The sequence below is a fragment of the Neophocaena asiaeorientalis genome, unplaced genomic scaffold (assembly GCF_003031525.2).
Source record: "Neophocaena asiaeorientalis asiaeorientalis breed wild unplaced genomic scaffold, Neophocaena_asiaeorientalis_V1.1 scaffold249, whole genome shotgun sequence".
Classification (NCBI taxonomy): Eukaryota; Metazoa; Chordata; class Mammalia; order Artiodactyla; family Phocoenidae; genus Neophocaena; species Neophocaena asiaeorientalis.
This window is the reverse complement of record NW_020172625.1, coordinates 3,540,788-3,559,015: the sequence shown is the minus strand read 5'-3', so window position 1 is coordinate 3,559,015 and position 18,228 is coordinate 3,540,788. Positions and strand designations below refer to the sequence as shown.

Sequence of the window (18,228 nt, the reverse complement as noted above, 5' to 3'; positions counted from 1 at the left end):
TATGTGGGGTGTGTGTGTGTGTGTGTGTGTGTATATGTATGTGTGTGTATACTCTTGGTCTGGATGCGTTAGACTGACTTCTTGAAGACTCAGTTTTAACCTCTCCCTGACTCTGAAGTTGAGATCCAGGGGGAGTCAAATATGTGGTCCCCTAAGGTGGACTGCAACAGCTGCTAACTCCTCGGGTGTCTCTTGATAGGGGAAGACTCAGTTTCATTCTAGTGGATCTGCCCCAGAAGGCAGCTGGGCATTTGTAGGTGGTCTGCAGGACCATATATATACACACATATACATATATACATATATGTGTATATATATGTGTGTGTGTTTATATATATATTATATAATATATACATATATATATACACATAACATCTAGAATAATAACATCTAGACTAAATCTCTACATACTACGACCTAGTCAGGTTGCCATAAAATTAACAGTCACAGCTTTCAAGACAGGTCTTATGCTAGTGGTTTTAGGCTAAATTTGCAACACATGGAGTTTTGAGTTAGTGTGTTGCATTCTTCAAGTGGACTTAAGCATGATACTTAATCATTCAAGCCTCACCTTCATATAAAATCAGGATTATACTCTTTAACCTACGACTTTTGTGAGGATCAACTAAAATAATTCTTGTAAAATATTTTCAATTGTATAAATTTATTATTTTTGATTATTCTATATTTGTAAATTGAGATGCTTACTAACCAAAAAAATACAAAGGCGCTACATAAATACTTGAAAATGAAAGTTCATTTTAAAGGTTTAAAATTAGTAGGTTAATTGCTACATTCATAACAAAAAACGTTCATCATTCATAGCTTCATTGATGCTGACATTTAGTTTAGTTCTGTATTTCACAAGGTACTGAAGATCACATGGTCATTGCAAAAATGGAATATTCAGTTAGTAGAATTATCTAATATGTTAAAAGTTGGCTTTTTAGAGGATTGAAATGAAAATTGTTTTTCTTGTATGAAAATTTTTGACTGCATGAAATAGTAATGTTAAAATAAGCAAATCTTATTTTTTAACAGTTCATTCTTAGTCAAGAAGATATAACAACTATTTTTAAAACATTATACGGCAACATATGGTATGAAGAAAGTGATAGTGCCTCATGTGGAGTAATAAAAGATCAGTCTAGTGTTACTAGTGGTGCTACTAATGCTTCACACCATTCAGGAGGTATGTGCTTAACCTTAAATTAGTCCCCCTCCTCTTTTCTTCTTTCCTTCTATCCTTCCTTTCATTCTTCCTAGTTCTAGGTTTGGGTAAAATAAGATTTATAAATCTTTTCTCTTTAGCTAATCTCATTCAGGTATTTCTGATTTGTCTGTTATTAGTCATTCTGTTGATTTTTTTTCTTTGAATCAAAATTTCAAGTCTCGTTGTGACAAAATTCCTTAGTATGTATTTATTCTTGTTATCCCAACTTCCCTGTAAGTCCTTATTTTCAATTTTTCTCTTCATCCCCTCCTTCTCCCTTATTCCTAGTGCAGCATATGTTCCAGATGGAATATTTTGTATTAATATTAGGAGTATCAAAATATTAGATGTCAAGAGAGGATGATCATTAGTAAATGATGGATTTCAACAAATAATTAGAAGGTGGATGGAATAGAGCAGAGGGAATTGTAACTCAGAAGAAGTCTGCATCCAATGTTGGATTTAATTTATTATGTAGAATCCTAACTAGGTGCTAAGTTCAGCACCAGCACATATAGAGAATTGGGTTAATTAGAACTGCTGAGATGATTTTGCTTCACTAGAATAAAGTTCTCTTCATTCTGGCATTTTGAGGAACCCCAAATCTGCCTACCTCAAAGTGAAATCTGCGAGTTCACAAGACCCACTCTTGCAAAGCACTAATATATTGCACAGCTTTTCCAGTCAGGGAGAATCCCAGCAAAGAAACAACCTACATTTGTAACATTACCGGAATCCTCATTCTTACTAGCTAGAATAACCAGCCTGGTCCGTTATTGTTAAATATTAATGGTCAGATATAAAGAAAATCACAAGAACCTAAGCCTGAAAGCAACCAAGATAAAGAGATAGTGTTTCCTGAATGAAACAGAAATAATTAAGGAAACAAAAGAGAACGTGAACAAACAGAAAACAAACTCTAATTCATAATCAGAGGATTTTGAGAATATAAGAACCGGATCCTACCTTCACTACTTTCTGCCTTTCCAAGATAAGAAAGAGTTCTTGGAAACCAAAAATATGATTGCCGAAATTTTGAAACAAAACAAATGCACAAAGCATGGGGTTAGCATGTAAGTACTGAGTTGGACTGTATGGTTAATGTAATCTCCTATGACACAGAGAAAAGATAAGCACAGAGATGGAAAGTGATATAAAACTTAAGAGTGGTAGAGCTTTAGTTTAAAAGGTCCAATTTCCAGAATAATAAGTATTTCAGGAGAAAGAACTGAGGGAATGGAAGAGAAGAATCTTTCAAAGAAATAATAGAAGAAAACTCTCCAGAACTAAGTAAATATTGGAACAAAATCTTGGATGTAAAGAATCTACCAAGTTTCAAGCTGATTGAAGACTCCCCATGCAAACACATGTTCATGAAATGTCAGAACAACAAAAGTAATATTTTTAGTTGAAGAAAAACCAGGCTGCCTTTTAGGGCTTGGGGAAAAAGTGACTGGAATCAGATTTATCATGAATGAAACTGGATGGGATGGGATGGATGGAGGATGAAAGACAATGGAGTAATATAGCCAAATTTCTAAGGAAACTTATTTTGAAGTTAGGATTCTATATATGGCCAAACCATCATCTAAATGTGAAAACAATAATTTTCAGATTTCCAGTGACTCAAAGTTTAGTTTCTTTATACCCATTCCTAAAGAAATTACAGGTATACCTCGTTTCATTGTGCTTCATTTTTTATTGTGCTTTTCAGATTCTGTATTTTTTACAAATTGAAAGTGTGTAGCAACTCTTGAGTCAAGAAGGTCTATCAGGTTCTCATTAGTTATCTATTTTATACATATTAGTGTATATATGTCAATCCCAGTCTCCCAATTCATCCCACCCTCCCCTTTCCCACTTGGTGTTCATATGTTTGTTCTCTACACCTGGGTCTCTATTTCTGCCTTGCAAACCGGTTAATCTGTACTATTTTCCTAGTTTCCAGATATATGTGTTAATATACGATATTTGTTTTCCTCTTTCTGACTTACTTCACTCTGTATGACAGTCTCTAGGTCCATCCACGTCTCTATAAATGACCCAGTTCCGTTCCTTTGTATGGCTGAGTAGTATTCCATTGTATATAGGTACCACATCTTCTTTATCCATTCATCTGTCAATGGACATTTAGGTTGCTTCCATGACCTGGCTATTGTAAGTAGTGCTACAGTGAACCTTGGGGTGCATGTACATGAAGAGATGCTCAACTTCACTAATTATTAGAGAAATGCAAATCAAAACTGCAGTGAGGTATTACCTCACACCAGTTAGAATGGGCATCATCAGAAAATCTACAAACAATAAATGCTGGAGAGGGGGTGGAGAAAAGGGAACCCACCTGCACTGTTGATGGGAATGTAAATTGATACAGCCACTATGGAGAACAGTATGGAGGTTCCTCAAAAAACTAAAAATAGAATTACCATATGACCCAGCAATCCCACTACTGGGCATATACCCAGAGAAAACCATAATTCAAAAAGACACATACAATTTTGTTTTTTTGGTTTTTTTAATGACGTTAAAGGGATCAATTCACAAAGAAATCTAAATGTGTATGTGCTAATAACAGAGCTTCAAAATATATGCAGCAAAAAGTGACAGAACTAAAGGAGGATATACACATATACAAAATCATAGTTGGATAGTTAGCACACCACTCTTAGTTGATAGAATATAGACTAAAAAATCAGAAAGAATATAGAATATTTGAATACTGTTAAAAAAAACTTGACCTAATTGATATAATACTTCACTCAACAATTGCAGAATATACTTTTTTTTAAAGGACTCCTGGAATATTCACAAAGATAGACCATTGTGGGGAGGGAGGGGCTAAAGTTTTCTGACCACGTGGAATTAAGTTAGAAATCAGTAGCAATTGGATGTCAAAAAAGCTTGAAATACTTGGACATTAAACAATTTCTGAATAACTGATGGGTTAAAAAAGAAAAACAAGGGAAATCAAAATTATTTAAACTGAAAAATAATGAACATAAAATGTCAAAATTTGTGGGATGCAACTAAAGCAGTGCTGAAAAATTTGTAGCTATAAAGGACTATACTGGAGTTAAAAATCAAAGATAAAATCTTCTACCTCAAGAAACTAGAAGAGCAGATCAAACCCAAAATAAATAAAAGGAAGAGAGTAATATAGACAACAGTAGAAATCAGTGAAAGAGAAACAGATAAGCAGGAGAGAAAATTACCAAAGTCCAAAATTGTTTTCATTGGAAAGACTAATGAAATTGATAAATCCTTAGCAAGACTGATAGAAAACAAATTATCAATATCAAAATTAATTAGATTGCAGTAGTTCACTACCAAGACAATAAGGAAATATTATGAATAATTTTGTGATAATAAATTCTAGAGCTTATATGAAGTGTAAAAATTTTTTGGAAAAAAAGAATTACCAAAACTGACATAGGATGAAATAGAAAATCTGAGTAGCTCTGTATCTATTAAAAGAATTGAATTTCAGTGGTGAATTCTATTAAATATTTAAATAAGAAATAATACCAGTGTTAAACTCTTCGGAAAATAGAGGAGAGGGGAACACTTCCTTAGACATTTTATAAAGCAAGCATTACCCTGGTACCAAAAACTAAAATCAAAAACAAAACAGAAAAAGCCACTTCAAGAAAAGAATATTGCACACCAGTATCCCTCATGAACACAGGCATAAAAATTCTTAACAACATATTAGTATACTGAATCCAGCAATAAGGATATATGATATTTCATCTTGGCCAACTGAGAATTATCCCAAAATGAAAAGTTGGTTTAACACTCAAAAATCAATTAAGCTAACTCACCAAATTAATAGAGAAAGGAGAAAAAGTTATATCACCTCAATAGATGCAGGAAAAACATTTTTTAAAATTCAGCACCTATTTGTGATAAAAACTAGAAATGTCTAAAAAGGCATACTTAATAATGAAGTAGAAAGTTTTCCACCTAAAATAGGAACAAGGCAAGAATGTCCACATTCACCATTCCTGTTCAGCTGGTAGTCATTGACAGAGCAATACAGCCAAAGGAAGTTTTTTTTTTTTTTTAATATCTTCTCAGCCACACCACGTGGCATGTGGGATCTTAGTTCCCCAGCCAGGGATCAAACCCATGCCCCTTGCAGTGGAAGTGCAGAGTCTTAACCACTGGACCGCCAGGGAAGTCCCCAAGAAAAGGTCTACAGAGTAGAAAGAATTAAAAATGCCTTTTTTCTCAACATGATTGATTAGACAGAAAACCCTAAGAAGTCTTCAACAAATTCCTAGAATTAAATCAATTTCGCATTTTTAACAAGATTACAGGGTTAATATGTAACAATTGAGAAATAGGACTTTAAAAACTATTTGCAATAGCATCAGAAAACATAGGAAGAAATTTAACAAAATTATGCAAGACTGCTACACTGAAAGATACCAAATACTCATGAGAAAAACTAAATGACCTATATATATGAAAATGTATGCCATGTTTGTGCATTGAAAAATCTCAGTATTGTTAAAATATCCATATTGTTTAAATGTCAGTTCTCACCATATTGATTTATATATTCAACATAATCCCAGTCAAACTTTAATAGAAATTTAAAAATTACTTTAAAAGCTTATATAGCTAAGGATCAAGAATAGCCGTGTATGTGTGTGTGTGTGTGTGTGTGTGTATGAAAGAGCAAAGATTTACACTATCTAATTTCACAATTTACAATAAATCTTCAATAATTAAGTTAGTATGTTATTGGCATAACATAGACAAATAGATTTGTAAAACAATGTCCAGAAGACATACAAGTAAACTGATACTCAACAAAGACTGGTCAATAGGGAAAAGATAAACTTTTAAACAAATGGTGCTGTCATAACTAGGTAAATGTAGGAAAAATTGAACTTGTCCCTTCACACCATACACAAATCAATTTGAGATGGATGAAAGGCATATATTTGAAAGGTAAAACTTTTAAACTTCTAGAAGAAGGAACATGAAAGAATATCTTCATGGGATAGCCAAAGATTTCTTGGATAGATAAAAAAGCACTAACCATAAAAGAAAAACTTTGTAAAGTAGACCTCGTCAAAATGTTAAACTTCTGCTCATCAAAAGATAGTGTCAGGGACTTCCCTGGTGGCACAGTGGTTACGAATCCGCCTGCCAATGCCAGTGACATGGGTTCAAGTCCTGGTCCGGGAAGATCCCACATGCCGCAGAGCAACCAAGCCCATGCACCACAACCGTGAGCCTGCACTCTAGAGCCCGCGAGCCACAACTACTGAGCCCACGCGCCTCAACTAATGAAGGTCATGCCCCTAGAGCCTGCAATCCGCAACAAGAGGAGCCACCACAATAAGAAGCCCGTGCGCCGCAGCGATGAGGAGCTCCCGCTCACCACAGCTAGAGAAAGCCCGCCGCAGCAAGGAAGACCCAACGTGGCTAAAAAAATATTAATTAATTTTAAAAAAAGGGGGAGAAATGATAGTATCAAGATTGTGAAAGATTGGGCTTCAGACTAGACGAAATATTCAAGATGCCTTTATCTGACCTTGTTCTTATATCTAGAATACAGAACTCCTTGAAATTAGTAACTTTTTAAAAAACAAATGCCCAAAAGATTTGGATACTTTAGAAAGGATAATGGGTTAAATGGACAGTAAGCACATGATAAGATGCTAACGTAGTTATTTATCAGGAAGACTTCCGTTTACCAGACTAAAGTTTAAAAGACTGACAACACCAAATGTTGACGAGAATGTGAAACTGCTGAAACTCTCACATGTGGCTCTTAGGAAAGTGAAATAGTATAACTACTTTTGACAAAGTTAGGCAGTTAATGTATACCTACCCTATAACAAACAATTATAAGCCTAAGTATTTACTCCCACTGCACCCCAAAATAAGTGCATATATACACAAAATGACTTATTTAGGAATATTTACAGCAGATTTATTCATAATAGCTTAAATCTGGAAATAACCCATATGTTCATCAGCACTAGGATGGATAAACTTTATTTTCATGCAGTGTATTTTCAGAGTACGTAAAGAATGAGCTACTGACACATACAGTAACATGGGTGAATTTCAGAAATATTAACTGAAAGAAACTAAACATGAAAGAGTATGATATATCTTACTGCATTTATACAGAATTTAAGAACCCACAAAACTAATCTAAGGTGATTGAAATTAGAATGGTAGGGAGGTTGGGATAGACTGGGAAAGTGTTGTAAGGGAACTTTTTGGAGTGATGTGAATGTTCAGTATCTTAATTGGAGTGTTGGTGACATGGATGTATGTATTTATGAAATCTCATTAAATGTTTCAGATAAGATCTATACATTTCACGGATGTAAATTTTACCGAAATTAAAAAATAAGTTACCTGGAATGGTGGTCCTTGTCTCTGGAGTCTAGTAGAATGAGAATTAGGAATTGCTGTGTTTTTATTATATGTCCATTTAATATGTACCATGTATATATAATACCTTGTCCCAAAATATAAAACGTAGAAAAGATTGAATTTTGGATCCTTTTGTTTAGTGGAACAATTTTTTAAATGTCATCTAAAGTATCTTGTTTGGTTTTAGATTTTGAAGTAAAATTTAAATACCAAACACATATACCAGGTACTCTAGTATGCATTTTACACATGCTGTTTTGCTTAATCTCCAAAACAAACCCAGTGGTTAGTTCTTTTATTCTTGTTTTACAAAAATTAAACCAAGAGTTTATTAAAAGTAAACCAAGAGTTTAATTAATACTCTCAGGTTATTATGTAAAGAATCCTAAGCCAGGAGTTAGTGAGTTCAACATCAGAATTTTTAAACCTTTTAAATTTTTTGGAAAAACATTATACTATATCCATTTATTTAACAATTATCTTAAATCTAGTTCAGGTCTGTTTTAATGAGTTCTACCATTCCTGACTTTCTTCTTTTGTCCAATAACTTTAATTTTTCCAAGGAACAACTGTAGTGACAGCTGCTGTGGTAGAAGTACATTCACATGCTTCCCAAGTTAAGACAACACTAAATATGAGTTTCAGAACTGATTATCTCACCATGGTACTGTATAGTCCAGGTCCTAAACAGGTAAGGTGAAGAAGAAAAAATATATTTTCTCTTGTTTCCTATATTTTGGAATATCTGTTCCTCTGAGAAAAATTGTTGATCTTTTCACTTTAATAATAAAATAATTTTAACTAATTTGCCTTTTAAAATGAGTTTTCTTTCCTATAGCCAGTGATATGAAAAATAAAATTTTAAAGTTATTATTTTTCATGCCTTTCATTATGAGCTCTTTGGAGATAGAGAATGTGGTATTTCATGTCTTAAAATATGTTTTAAATTTGTGTTTTTGTGTAAAATTTGTATTGATTTCCTCTTCCACAGACTTCATTTACAGATATTCGTGATCCTTCTCTGAAACTTGCTGAATTTAAGTTGGAGAATATTATAAGTACTTTAAAAATGTGTACAGATGACTCAACATTTTCTTCCTTCTCATTAAAAAACTGTATTTTAGATGACAAAAGGCCTCATGTCAAGAAAGCAACTCCTAGGTAATAGTGTTCTAAGTTTTTATTTGAGAAATGGTTGGTATATTTTACAGAACTTACTCCCAAAGTTGCATGTTCGTTTTCTGGATATTTACTAAAATCTTCAGAGCTTCAATGCAGTTGAGTCCATAGTTTTAAGCCAACATTTGAAATGCCCTGGTTATGTGCTGTTCTTGCTGAATGGTTGATTGATGGGTTATATAGAAATAATCAGTGTAATTAAATCAGTTTTTAAATTAATCTGTATTATCTAAATTATTAATCCGTGCAAATTGTAATGGGAAATATATGAAAAATTGAGAAAAAATATGCTGAGATTCAAAATTCTGATAATTTCTTAAGGATATACTTCCTAATTTATGAAACAGTTGAGCTCCCAAAGTCTGTAAGTTTATTATTTGGAGTCCTTTGTGATCTTACTAAGAGAAATGACTTCAGAATGCTGGTTTGCTGTCAGTGAAAGGGATAAGAGGTCTTTGAGTTTTATTGGTGTGTTTGATTATTTGTAAGATACTCATAGGAACTGTTATTATTGTGTTTTTCAGAATGATAGGACTAACAGTTGGGTTTGACAAAAAGGACATGATGGATATAAGGTATAGGAGAGTCAGAGACGGTTGGGTGGCTGATTTAGTCCTTCAAGAAATGTATATTTGTGCAAGTGTGGAATTTCTGCTGACAGTTGCAAATGTCTTTCTTGAGGCCTACACTACAGGCACTGCTGTAGAAACCAGTGTTCAAACATGGACTGCTAAAGAAGAAGGTTAGTTATTGGCTAAAACATTTAATATTTGTATTATTGAAGTGCTATAATAGCACTTACCTTGATTAGCCTTCTAGATGATGAGGTTAAGTGGATTAATAAGTTAAAAATCTTTATTTTTCAGAGGTAAAAGGAAAACTTAAATGTGTTTTCTGATAAGATGTACAGTTTGCATATTTTTCAAGGTGTAAATATATATTGGGTTCAAAAATTATGAGACCTTTATTAAAATAAGTAACTGTACTTCTTTGAAGACAGTAATTTGAAAGAATTCATTGGAAGAAAACGGAAAGAGAATAATGAAACAGCCACTCCTTTTCATAATTAAAGATAGTATTTTAACTTAAAGTCCTCTTTTATTCTTGTTATATTCAATATTTATAATTTTCTACTGTCTTTTACATATTTCATTCATTGTGGTATAGTAGAAAGAGTGTCAAGCTGAGAGTTAGAAACTAGATTTATTTCCAGCTCTGCCATTAAATAGTGGAGATTTTTCCCTACATTTTGAAATATTCTTATGGCTATACCTTCTTTAAATCTTATACCGAGAGGGTTGCAGTAAATTCCTTTGGGACCTAAGATTCTTTTATTTTACTTTTTACTTAGAATGAAAGTAACATTTTCCTATAAATAATAATTTTTCATAAGTAATGTATATAAGAAAGATTTATAACTATTTTAAAACATTGTTTTTATTTCTATTTTAGCACTTGTACAGCAATCAGAGAAGTGGGAAATTAATATTATTATTAAAAATCCTGAAATTGTGTTTGTGGCTGATATGACAAGAAATGATGCCCCTGCCTTAGTCATTACAACACAATGTGAGATTTGTTGGCAAGGTGACTTTGAAAATAATACAATGACCGCTGCCATTAAAGATCTCCAAGTGAGAGCATGCCCATTTCTTCCAGTCAAGAGAAAAGGAAAAATCACTACTGTGAGTTTACTATTTACTTATTAGCTTAATTGTAAACTATTTTGTATTTAGTGTATGTCATTTAAGAAAGTGCCTACATACTTTCCAACCTTACTCTGTAAAATGCCTTTCTTTCTGCTTGTAGAGCCTAATGTAGATTATTACACCAGCTTTGAAACTCATTTTCATTTTTCCAGTTGTTCCTTATTGTTTTATGTGTATGTGGAGATAGTCTCACTAAGAAGTTGCTTTCATCTAGATAGTTCTCAGTGAAGACTTTACTCTGACTTTCTAACCATATCAATTCCACACTGCTTTTTGGCCTTTAAGACTTACTACCAATTGCTTCTGGTGCTGTTTCAGTTTTATTATTTTTAATTTTTTTCTCCCATCTAGACATTTTTGCTCAGACACGTTTTTTCCTTTTTTCCGTATGGCTTATTTGTACCATCAGCCACTTGTTTTGACATACTTCACATTTGTATTGTATTCTCTAATATCCTCTTGGCCTTCCTCCTCTTCATAACTGATTAAAATTCATTTCTTCAAAAACGTCTTTTCAAGTTAACTATCTGACTCCTAGTACTCGTATAAAACACTTATAAAAATATTTAGACTCCCACAGGAGTAATAGAAGTATAAATATTCTAAGTATTAACAACATAGAAATACAAGATGTAATTTTGTTAAAAGTAAATACCTATGTATTGGTTAGGATATAGGATAGACTGTTTCCCTAGTTTGCAAGGCTGATGGCTCACTTCTAAGCAAAGAAGAAATAAAAAATGGAAGGCATACTGATTCTCTTTTAGGTTATACGTAGATGTTTTACGTGTATTTTTTCTATTCAGTTTTTTGGCTTGAATGTAGCTGTATGACCACCCTTACCTTCAAAAAAGGTTGGAGAATGTGGTGTCTTTTCTGAGCTATGTTATGCTTAGATGAAATTTCTGTTACTGTGGAAGAAAAGGAGAACAGATAACAGGTGGCAACTAGAGGGTCTTCTTACAGTCCACTCAAAGGTTTCTTCCTTTGTTCATACAGATAATCCATACTTGTCTTTTCTCACCCATAAAACATATTCACTTCTTCCTCAAGGGATAAAATCTCAGTTCAGAGTTCAAGATCTTTAGGTGACAGTTTTCTCTGTTGAGTCTGCATGTGACTTCTTTTGATCTGGCAGTATATTAAGTACTAGACAAATAAGTTACCACTTTTCAACAGGCACACACTTCACCACTATCTACACAACCACTAGTGTAACAGTGCTGTAAGGACAGGATAATTGCAATTAAAAAACCCATTCAGAAAAAGAAAGAATGGGAAACACTTGGCAGTCATTGATTCATAACAATTATCATATCCTGCTGAGTGGAATTGTGAAAACTTTAAGCTCCAGCAGTGGAGTAAATTCCTTGGATAGCCCGAGTTGGAGTCCTTGATTTTTTTTTCTCTTGAAAGAACATTGTCCTCATTTTCTCACGTGGCTCTGGCTTTCCCCTCTGAGAGATTTTTTTTTTTTTTTTAATCATTATCCACTGTAGACACATCTGAAGTGGCTGTTTTCTTTTCAGGAACTGCACTGTTTTCACAGCTTACTTCCTGTTGAGTTTATTACTTAGAGATTGTTTTAGCAGTTTTAATAATAACAAGCTTTTGTATGCCAGATACCGGTCTCTTTGGCAGTCCTTAGTTCGTTAAACGTTTAGTTTGCCATCTCGCTGGTTCCATTTGTAAGTAACCTTAATATCCAAAGCTACTATTTATTCACAGGGTGGTTTTCTTGTTTTATTTACGAATCTGTCATCTGCCTATCCTTCCTTCATCCTGACTTAGTAAAGACTATTTTAACAGTAGGTTTGGGGGAGGGGGATAGCCACATCTGTTATCTTTTTTTTTTTTGGCTCCCATGTCTGATCTTAACAAAAATTGCCAGAGAAAAAATAGCAGCCACAGTCTTATTTCTTGCTGAGTTTCCTCTTTAGAGCTTGGCTCTCCTCAGTGTTTTCCCTTCTCTTATAGGCCTTTGCAAACAATAGAAAGAAGGAGCTAATACACATCAAGATTCTAGCCAGACCTGTCTAGCTAAAATTTTAGGCTTTTTTGTTGTTGTTGTTAAGAACATGGTCTGTCTTCCTAGGTACCACCAGTAGCAGTTTTACCAAATATTTTGCTGTAGCATTGTTAGAATTATCAGCTTTGTATTTTGATATACCCCTTGTCTATCCAGTTGCTAAATCAGTCACAGATACTTTTTACTTTGTTGCAGTTGTGCCAATTTTTAGGTATGAAATTTTGTATTAGGATATTAATTAGGCTGCTGTAACAAGAGGTCCCCCCTCCAAAAGGTAGCTAATGCATGGTCGAACTAAGTATTCTTTCTAGAAACATGGAATAATGACTCAGTTTAATGGCTCTGGTGTAATGTAGGGGAACCAGGCTCTTTCCATCTTGTTCCACTATTCGTAGGCTGTAACTTAATCTGCTTGTTCAAAGATAGTTCACAATGTACCCAAGTTGCAGGTTGCTGGGGGTGAGTGGTGGTGGTAAGGAGAGAACATGAAGGCAAAAAGGGATACCCATTCTAAGAGCACTGCCCAGAAGTTGCACATACCACTTCTGTTCACATCCTTTTGGCCAGAATTTAGTAATATGTCAGCACACAGTTTTAAGGGAGCCCAACAAAGGCAGTCTTCCTAAAGACCAAAATGTCACCTTCTTGATTCCCTTCATTATACATTTGTTTTCTGTTTTATTATTGTTGTTGTTTTTTTATTTGGGTTAAATTGCTGTAATTTTTCTAACTTCTTAATGGACGCTTAGATAATTGATATTCTGTCTTTTTTCTTCCCAGCATATGCCTTTTAAGAGAGTAATTTTTCCTCTAAGCACAGCTACTAGTGTTGATATGTTGTATTTTTATTCTGTTAAAAATACTTCCTCATTTTTATTTTTTATGCGTGGATTAGAAGGGTTTTGCTTAATTTCCAAATATTTAGGGGTTTTCTGGTTGTCTTTTTATTGTTGATTTCTACATTGATATCACTGTGGTCTATTAACATATTCTGATTTTAATTCTTTGAAGTTTGTTGAGACTTATCTTATGGCCCAGGATATGGTTGGCTTTATTTTTATGAATATTGAATGTCCACTGGGGAAAAAGTGTGTTTTGTTGTTTGAGGAATAGCATTCTATTTAGATAGATTTTGTCCATAACATTGTTCTGCTATATTCTTAGAACCTTTTTTTTCCCTGTCCATTTTATCAGTTTATTGAAAGAAATCTATTAAAATCTATTTTCATTGTGAATTTAGCTATTTTATGTTTAGTTTTTTCAATATTTCCTTTATATATTTTGAAGCTAGATCATTTAAATACGTACACATTCTGTATTAAATCTTGCTGGTAGATTTGACCATTTTATTAAAATGTCTTCTTTATCTCTGGAAATGATTTCTAAATTCTACTTACCTACTATTAGTATACCTATTCCAGCTTCTTTGTGGCATTTGCATGGTATATTTTTTCCTATCCTTTTACTTTTAACCTTTCAGTTTCCTTATGTTTAAGCTACGGTATTTTTGTAAGCAGCGTACTTATTTGTTTTTCATAGTTGAGTCTTTTAATTAAGATTTAGTGCATTTACTCACTGTAACTCCTATACTGTAATTGGTTTTAAATCTGTGACCTACTATTCATACTATTTGTTCCATATGTTTTATGTTGTTTTCTTCTCTGTATTGTTCTTTTTGGGGGATTAATAGGACTTTAAAATTTTTCTGGATATTATAACATGCATTCTAGACTTAGTAAAGTCTAATATAAATGTTTTTACCACTTTTAAGTCTTTTAGAATGCTTTAAATCCTCTTCTACCATTTTGTAATAGTAGTCATAGATTTTAATTCAATATATATTTAGAATCTACAGGGTATTTTTGTTTTTGTTGCAGTCAGTATTCATTTATATTTAACCACATATAATCTGTTTCTATTATTTTTTACTTCTTCCTACATCTCCATTTTTACATCTGGAATCATTTTCTTAGAGATAAGCTCCTTTTATTTTATTTATTTTTTATTTTTTTGAAAAGCCCCTTTTAGTATTTATTTTAATGTGGTCTCTTGGTGGCAGATACTGTCAGTTTTTGTGTGGAAATGTCTTTATTTTGCTTTCTCTTTTGAAGGATAATTTTGCTGGATATAAAGTTTTAAATTGGTAGCTATGTACATTTAAAACTTTCATGGTATGTCTAGATGTGCTTTATATTTATTCTTTTGGAGCCTGTGGTACTTCTTGAATCTGTAGCTTTGTGTATTTCATAGGTTTAGAAAATTCTTTGTCATTATCTCATTAGATATTGCTTCTATGTCACATATTTTCTCTCCTTCCCTTCTTTGACTCTCAGTTTCTTGTTAGACATTTTAGTCATATTCCATATGTCACTTAAGCACACTTCTTTATTCTCCATTCATATTGTTCCATGCTTCACACTGGATGTTTTTTCTAATTTTCCTAATTTTTTTCCTAATTCTGTCTTCTGTTTTGTCTAGTGTGCTATTAAACATTATTATCAAGTTCTTATTTCTAGTATTGCATTTTTAAGTTATATAATTTCTTTTTATTGACCCCTCTGTCATTCATTTTTTTTACATATTAATCAAAATTACTTTAAAGTTTGTTCTTGATAATGCCAATAATTGAGTCATCTCTGTTTATTTCTGTTTTCTCTTTAGTTTTTGTTTCTTCTTATATCAGATACTTTATTATTGAATGCCAGACAGTATAATGAAATGTTATAGAGGTTTCACTGATTATTTTCTTCCTATAAGGAGGTTTTCACTTGCTCTTTGTTTGACATCTAGACTGGGAACAATTTACCTTTATCTAGTAGGAATTAAACTTATTAGAGGCTGGGTTGCAGTTGTTGTAAAGCCTTGTTTACTCCTGGTTCATATCCACTAGTATATAGTATTTCTCTCTGCATCCCATCTGACAGCCAGGAGTACTTACTAGGGCCCATATTAAAGCCCATTTTTGGCAGATTCTGAAAAAAAATTTTTTTTTCAGCCCCATTCTCCATATCATTCTGAAATTGCTGACCATTTCACTCTACTTAGCAATATTGCCTTCTGCTTAGTGTGTGTGTGTGTGTGTGTGTGTGTGTGTGTGTGTGTGTCTAAAGCACTTCACAAATAACTAGAAGGTAAACTACCATGAAGTTTTGAGATAACTTCTCTGCTCCTGTTTTTTTCCTTGGGGACTTTGCAAGGTTGCCTAGGTAGCATGCTTATAGTTTCAAGCAGACTTTTTTTTTTAATTGAAGCATAGTTACTGTACAATATTACATAAGTTACAGGTATATAATATAGTGATTCACAATTTTTAAAGGTTATGCTCCATTTATAGTTATTATAAATATTGGCTATATTCCCTCTGTTGTACAGTATATCCTTGTAGCTTATTTTATAACTCATAGTTTGTACCTCTTATTCCCCGACCCCTATATTGCCCTTCTTTCTGCTTCCCTCTTCCCACTGGTAACCACTAGAATATGAGTCTGCTTCTTTCTTGTTATATTCACCAGTTTATTTTATTTTTTAGATTCTACATGTGATACCGTACAATCTTTGTCTTTCTCTGTGTGACTTATTTCACTTAGCATAATGCCCTCCAAATCCATCCATGTTTCTGCAGATGGCAAATTTTTATTCTTTTTCATGACAGAGTAGTATTCCTCTGTGTGTGTGTGTGTGTGTGTGTGTGTGTGTGTGTATGTATACACACCCCACATCTTCTTGATCCATTCATCTGTTGATGGCCTCTAAGGTTACTTCCATATCTTGGCAGTTGTAAATAATGCTTCTTTGAACATTGAGGTCCATGTATCTTTTTGAATTTGGGTTTTTGGGTTTTTTGGCTATTACCCAGGAGTGGAATTGCTAGGTCATATGGTAGTTCTGTTTTCAGTTTTTTAAGGAACTTCAATACTGTCTTCCATAGTGGTTGCACTAATTTACATTCCCACCAACAGTGTATAAGGGTTCCCTTTTCTCCACATGCTCGCCAACATTTGTATTTTGTGTTCTTTTTGATGATAGCCATTCTGACAGGTGTGAGGTAATGCCTCACTGTGGTTTTGATTTGCATTTCTCTGATGATTAGCTATGTTGAGCAATTTTTCGTGTGCCTGTTGGCCATCTGCATGTCCTCTTTGGAAAAATGTCTATTCAGTTCTTCTGCCCATTTTTTAATCTGATTGTTTGGTTTTTTGATGTTGAGTTGTATGAGCTGTTTCTGTATTTTGGATATTAACCCTTTATTGGTCATATCACTTGCAAATATTTTCTCCCATTTGGTAGGTTTTCTTTTCATTTTGTCAATGGTTTCCTTTGCTGTGCAAAAGCTTTTAAGTTTAATTAGGTCCCATTTGTTTATTTTTGCTTTTATTTCCTTTGCTTCATGAGAGGGATCCTAAAAAATATTGTTGCAGTTTATGCCAAAGGTCTCTGCCTATGTTTTCTTCTAGGAGTTTTATAGTATCATCTTAACATTTAGGTCTTTAGTCCATTTTGAGTTTATTTTTGTATATGGTGTTAGAGAATGTTCCAATTTCATTCTTTTATATCACGCAGACTTTTTTTTTAACATGACTTTTCAACTTGTAGGTGGATTATTGCTTGGTCACAAGTTTCTTCCTTCACAGATGGAAATAGAAGTCTAAAAAAGGAGATCCTTAGCTGAACAACCATATAAGGGAAACATCTATGATTATTGGGAATTTTGAGAAAGATATTTATGGCCAGCTAGCTGTTTTAGCCACATACATTTTGATAAGTTGCAATTAGTTGAACTTTAATTGATATCATAGTCATATCATAGTCATTTATATTAGAAAATAGTTTCTTTTTTTTTGAATTTTACTTAATTTTTTTCTATACAACAAGTTCTTATTAGTTATCTATTTTATACATATTAGTGTATACATGTCAATCCCAATCTCCCAATTCATCACACCACCACCACCACCCCCCACCGCTTCCCCACGTCCATACGTTTGTTCTCTACATCTGTGTCTCTATTTCTGCCCTGCAAAGCGGTTCATCTGTACCATTTTTCTAGGTTCCACATATATGCATTAATATACGATATTTGTTTTTCTCTTTCTGACTTGCTTCACTCTGTATGACAGTCTCTTGGTCCATCCACGTCTCTACAAATGACCCAATTTCATTCCTTTTTATGGCTGAGTGAAATTCCATTGTATGTGTGTACCATATCTTCTTTATCCGTTCGTCTTTCGATGGGCATTTAGGTTGCTTCCATGACCTGGCTATCGTAAATAGTGCTGCAGTGAACATTGGGGTGCATGCACATGAAAAGATGCTCAGTATCACTAATTATTCGAGAAAGGCAAATCAAAACTACAGTAAGGCACCACTGCACACTGGTTAGAATGGACATCATCAAAAAGTCTACAAACAAATGCTGGAGAGGGTGTGGAGAAAAGGGAACCCTCTTGCACTGTTGGTGGGAATGCAAATTGATACAGCCACTATGGAGAACAGTATGGAGGTTCCTTAGAAAACTAAAAACAGAATTACCATATGACCCAGCATCCCACTACTGGGCATATACCCAGAGAAAACCATATTTCAAAAAGACACATGCACATGTTTATTAAAGATTCACGAACTTATTTATTTTTTTTTTTTTTCGATACACGGGCCTCTCACTGTTGTGGCCTCTCCCGTTGTGGAGCACAGCC

General features: G+C 33.5%; 1 protein-coding gene across 3 annotated transcripts in view; it reads left to right on the top strand.

Moving 5' to 3' along the window:
• The window catches only part of VPS13A (vacuolar protein sorting 13 homolog A), a 231,700-nt gene that overhangs the window by 130,335 nt on the left and 83,137 nt on the right, over positions 1–18,228 (top strand). For all 3 annotated transcript variants that reach the window (XM_024738949.1, XM_024738950.1, XM_024738951.1), the window contains exons 35-39: positions 1,042–1,192; positions 8,182–8,309; positions 8,610–8,779; positions 9,322–9,539; positions 10,250–10,482. In XM_024738949.1, the coding sequence (XP_024594717.1) occupies positions 1,042–1,192; positions 8,182–8,309; positions 8,610–8,779; positions 9,322–9,539; positions 10,250–10,482 (900 nt within the window). The remainder of the gene's footprint in view (positions 1–1,041; positions 1,193–8,181; positions 8,310–8,609; positions 8,780–9,321; positions 9,540–10,249; positions 10,483–18,228) is intronic.